This window comes from Poecilia formosa, unplaced genomic scaffold, assembly GCF_000485575.1.
Source record: "Poecilia formosa unplaced genomic scaffold, Poecilia_formosa-5.1.2 Scaffold480, whole genome shotgun sequence".
Taxonomy (NCBI): domain Eukaryota; kingdom Metazoa; phylum Chordata; class Actinopteri; order Cyprinodontiformes; family Poeciliidae; genus Poecilia; species Poecilia formosa.
In genome coordinates this window covers 216,476-221,660 of record NW_006800419.1, presented here as the reverse complement: position 1 = coordinate 221,660, position 5,185 = coordinate 216,476, and the positions used below count along the sequence as shown (strand labels likewise).

Below are 5,185 nucleotides of genomic sequence, written 5' to 3'. Positions count from 1 at the left end.
GACCAGAACCTGGACCAGGACCAGAACCTGGACCAGAACCAGGACCAGAACCTGGACCAGGACCAGAACCTGGACCAGAACCAGGACCAGAACCAGAACCATGACCAGAACCAGGACCAGGACCAGAACCAGGACCAGAACCAGGACCAGGACCAGGACCAGGACCAGGACCAGAACCAGCTTTATTTTATTGTATTAAAGCTTAACAATAACTTAAATATATTTTTTCATTTCTAAGTGAATGAATTCTAAATTCGCCCGTTTGGTAAAACCTGCTGGTCCGTTCTCTGACCTGCAGCGCCATCTGGAGGCTGAACGTGGTCAACACAGAACCAGCCCGGACCTGCGGGTTCTGGTTCAAAATAAAGAACGTTCTTTTCTCGAAGAATCCTATTGAATCCAGTCATTAGGTCTGAGGAAGATGAAGATGAAGATGTCACTTTACCCGGATTTTCTCAGAGTTTTGTGTTTCAGGTTCTGTGAAGTTCTAGAAGCCGTCTGGATCCGTCCCGAACTCTCCGATGGTTCCGGTTCTTCTCACGGTTTAAAAACATACCTGTTAATCTACCAGGTTTCTATGGAAACCAGCTCAGCCTCTGAAGTTACCCTGCCCTTTATGAACCAAAACGTAACTGCAGGAATAAGGATTTCATCTGGAAACTTTAATTTTATTTTATTTTATTTTATTTTATTTTATTTTATTTTATTTTATTTTATTTTATTTTATTTTATTTTGCAGGTCAGTTTGAGGAATGATGAGTTTCTGCAGATGGTCGGATCCTTGCAGGATCAGGTTTGAGATCATTTCCTTTGGATCTGAGTTTTTACTTAAGAAATTATTATTTAATTTCATTTTTACTGAGTTCCAAAATGAATATAATTTCATCTTTGCATTTTCTTGTATTCCTTTGTCATTTTTCTTCTTTACTTTATTTATTTATAATAAAATAGTTGGTCTTTGTCTAAAAATGTCAGTTTTTTTTTTATTAAAACATTTCACATTGTAAATGTTCATAAAGGCATTTTTTTCACTAAGACTCTGGAAGGATTTTACATTTTATTCAGGAGTATAAATAAATAATAATTTATCTTTTATGTTGATTAATGTTTTGTTTTCATTTTATGAATAAACTGATTTATCGGACCTAAAATCTAAATGTCCAGATTCAGTCTCTGTGTTGTTGCAGAGCTCCAGCTCGGCCAGCAGGTGGCAGTCAAACACCGGAAGGAAAACATTTAACGGTAAAACCGGAACATAAAAACTATTTCAGATTTTATGAAGTTGATGAGCTTTAAGCCAGAATTTCTCCGAGATTTAAATTATATTCCAACATCAATATTCAGATTAAATATGATTGTTATTCACGTAAATGTTTGTCAGATTTAATAGTTATCAAATGAAATAATGGAGTTTTTTTTTATTTAACAAAAGTTGTAAATTAACAACTAAATTTATTGCAAAACAAAAATCTGTACAAGTAATTCAGTGAGTTTCCTGCAGTTTTTTAATAAATAATGGATAATTTGGTTCATACTTCGCTGTCACTTGTTGCTGCTCTGGGTTGTTAATAAAGTTTTAGGAGGAAAGAAAAATGTGGGAAGGTGAGTGTTGTGCGCATGCGCAGTTCGTTTCTGTGGAGTTTGATCTTTGATCTGCTGCAGGATGGTGAGTTGGGCCTTTTTTATGTTCTGGTTCTGGTTCTGATCTGAAGCCAAACTTTTCTTTGGGTTCCAGCAGAATAAACAGATGAAGGGTCAGTTTCCTGTTTCCTGTTGGACAGAACAGGAAAAAGTTCAACTTTGACCCAAAGTGTCATCAGCGTTTTCTGGAAATGATTAATTTTCTGCTTCAGCTGCAGATGACTGTCTAGAATTCTGGTTCTGGGTTTTTGGACTCGTTAAATGATCCGAACGTGTTGAAATAAATTCATGTTCAGAATCAGCAGCAGATGGAACAAATTCAGTTAAAATGGTAAATAATCAAATAAATAAAACGGTACAAAGCACAGAGTAGAGCCGCTGGTCCGGCTGACGGACATCTGGTCAGGATGGAGCCCACCGGGGGGCCCAGGGGGTGACCCGGACATTCGGGGCCCAGGGGACGACCCGGACATTCGGGGCCCAGGGGACGACCCGGACATTCGGGGCCCAGGGGACGACCCGGACATTCAGGGCCCAGGGTACGACCCGGACATTCGGGGCCCAGGGGACGACCCGGACAGGCTGCAGGGACGGCGTTCCTCTGCTGGGAACGCTGTGGGATTCCTGGAATCTGGCGGAGGGACGTCTGAGCCTCCTGCTGAGCCCGGATAAGAGGAAGAAGATGGATGGATAAAATGTAAATCAAACCAGAATTCATAATTAATGAACTGAAGAATGAAGACAATGATTTAATTAATTATATAAATATAAATCATAATTGTAGGAGTTACTTATTCTTTCTTTTTATTATTGAATTTAATTTGTTGTTAGTTTATTTGATATTTTTAGGTTATTTACAAGTTTTAGTTGCAAGTTAAGAATTTTACATTTTGTTTGTCTATTTTGTGAAGAACAGTGGAGCCATTTTCTCTGTTTTTTAATTTTTAGTTTTTGTTTGACTCATTATCTGAACATCCAGTCAGATCTGTTCATCAAAGTTAATGAATATTTAAATATCAAACTTTAAAATACATAAATAAAAATAACATGACTCATTTAAAGATGAGGTTATTTTTCAATAAGCAATTTATTAAATTTGTAACTTATATAACATGATTGGAGAAAAAAAATTAATAAATTGTTAAATTATATAAATCAAGTTGATCAATTAAAAAATGTCTTTTAAAATAATGTAAAGAAAAATGATCCATTTCAAAATAAATATATGAATAAATGAAATAAGACATTTATAGAAATAGCAACATAAAAACCAAGGATTTAAAATTTTATTCATTTAATTTATGGGTAAAATTAAAATGAATAAAATATGAAATTATTAAAACTTAAATTAAAAACTGATCTACGAATGAATGAAGTGACTTTATTCCTTCAGAACCAGATAAACCCAACAGAACCAGCTGGGACGAGATCAGAACCGGAAGAGAAAAAAACACTCTGGTTCTGGTTCAGACCCGGTTCAGCTCCGCCTCCTGCAGCATAACGACCCGCCCTCCGTCCCCCGGGGTCAGAGGTCAGCCTGCTGTTTACTTAGGCGCTGATCCGGTTACAGACCTGAACGGGCCACACGCAGAACAGAACCAGCTGCACCGTTCAGCGACTTCTGGATCCTCAGAACCGGGTCAGAACCAGAACAAAATCTGTCAGAATTTTTAACATTTCTGAAACTTTTTCTTCTTCTGGGTTCTTTTGTTTGGTTCTGGTTGTCGGGTCCAAATGAGCCTCGACGCGCTGCGGGACAGAAACACGGAACCAGATAAAAACAAACCCAAAACGAGACCACAGAGAGAATGTCATTTTCTTATTATATAAAAGAAATAATAATAATAATAATAATAATAATAATGAATAACTATCCAGTTTTTCAAAAGCATTTTTTAATTAGATAAGAAAGTATCGGATCATATTTTCGTCATTACATTATGGATCTGACATAAGATGCAGATCATTCATTTTTTAACTTTGTATTTTATTTAATTTATGTCTTTAAATTTAATGCTTCCCTTTATTTTTATGCAGATTATTTGCAGTAATTTTGATTACATGTCAGAAGCTTTGTAATATTATTTTACATCAGACCGAATTTTTAGAAAAATTCTGAACTGTTTAAATGAGAACAATGTTCCTCCTGCAGGCGGCCGGGTCGGCGCTGCGGGTCCATGCGGTCCGGTTCGGTCCGGGTCAGGAACTGTTCGGGTCGCTGCAGGCGTTCGTGGAGGAGCGAAGACTCAGAGCGCCCTTCATCATCACCTGTGTGGGCAGCGTTACCAGGGCAACGCTAAGGCTGGCAAACGCCACGGCAACAGATACTAACGAGGTACGAGAAGGAACTGTTCAGGTGAACTGGTTCATGTTCAGTGATTTGTTTGACGTGTGAACAGTTCAGTCCAGTCAGGTTCTGACCCGGTTCTGCTCCCAGGTTCTGCAGCTCAGCGGTCGCTATGAGATCGTCTCTCTGGTCGGGACGCTCAACAGCGACGCCCACCTCCACATCAGCCTGGCAGACGCCCAGGGCGCCACAGTGGGCGGCCATGTTCTGGGCGACCTGGAGGTCTTCACCACAGCTGAGGTCGTCGTGGGCGACGCCGTCGACCTGCAGTTCAGCAGGGAGCCCGACCCGAGGACGGGCTTCCCCGAGCTGGTGGTTCTGACCCGACCAGAGGTGGAGAGAGCAGCCTGAAGAGGGTTCTGGACCTGGACCCGATCCCAGTCCCAGTCCCAGTTCCGGTCCAGGACCCGGTTCTGTCTGATAAAAACGTCCCTGATTAAATCACTGTCAGCTTTCTGTAGCCGACCCAGAACCTGTAGCCAGCACATCAGAACCAAATCAGAACCAATCGTTTGTAAACTGCGTTTCTGTGAAATGATTGACCTTTGACCCCAGCCTCTCTGTTCCTGCTGAGCTGTGAGCGGTTGCTATGGAAACTGATGAAATAAAAGCCTGTTGGTTTGTTTTGAAGCTGATTTTCATGGATGAAAAGTTTCCAGATTTGTGTGGAAACTTTAAATGGCCGCTTTGCTTTGTTGTCTCTCGCTAAGATAATCCTAAATCTCCCAGCATGCCTCCTTCCCCCGCCCCCCACGCGGCGCCGCGCGCCATTAAAGCGGAGCTACAAAGCACTGTTTGGAGGCGTTGGTGGTCTGCGGCCCCCCGGGGCCCGTCTTCCTGATCTGAGGCTCTGATCAGGCGGGCCGTTGTCACGGCGATTACTGCTCTGAGCTGTTTCAGCCTCATTTCACATAATAAGAGCAGCGGACATGTTGGCTCACCGCCTCAGAGATCAGTGTTATTGATCCTTAATGATCCGCTTTAACCTTCAGCAGATCTGCTGCTCTGAACTCTGACTCCACACAGTAACTCTCTTCATGACCTTTGACCTGCTAACTAAGTCTGTCTCTGAGCTTCACTGGGAGGCTTTCCTGTCTGGTTTGGAGATGACCCTTGACCCCTCTCAGGTTGATGAACAACAGTTGCCTCTGTGAGGAGGCAACTCACAGAGGCAACTGTGAGTTGCCTCCTCACAGA

General features: G+C 41.4%; 1 protein-coding gene across 1 annotated transcript; it reads left to right on the top strand.

Annotated features, from left to right (window-relative positions):
- The first annotated feature begins 1,596 nt into the window (after positions 1-1,596).
- LOC107833921 (bifunctional protein GlmU-like) lies at positions 1,597-4,618 on the top strand. Its single transcript, XM_016664351.1, has 3 exons — positions 1,597-1,666; positions 3,794-3,976; positions 4,079-4,618. The coding sequence occupies exons 1-3, from the start codon at positions 1,664-1,666 to the stop codon at positions 4,337-4,339; spliced, it is 447 nt and encodes a 148-aa protein (XP_016519837.1). The 5' UTR covers positions 1,597-1,663; the 3' UTR covers positions 4,340-4,618.
- Positions 4,619-5,185: the final 567 nt, after the last annotated feature.

What these genes read in the sequence shown, in the direction of transcription:
- LOC107833921 (XM_016664351.1), top strand. An exon ending in CGGCAACAGATACTAACGAG is followed by an intron (nt 3,977 to 4,078) that starts GTACGAGAAGGA and finishes TTCTGCTCCCAG; the next exon opens with GTTCTGCAGCTCAGCGGTCG.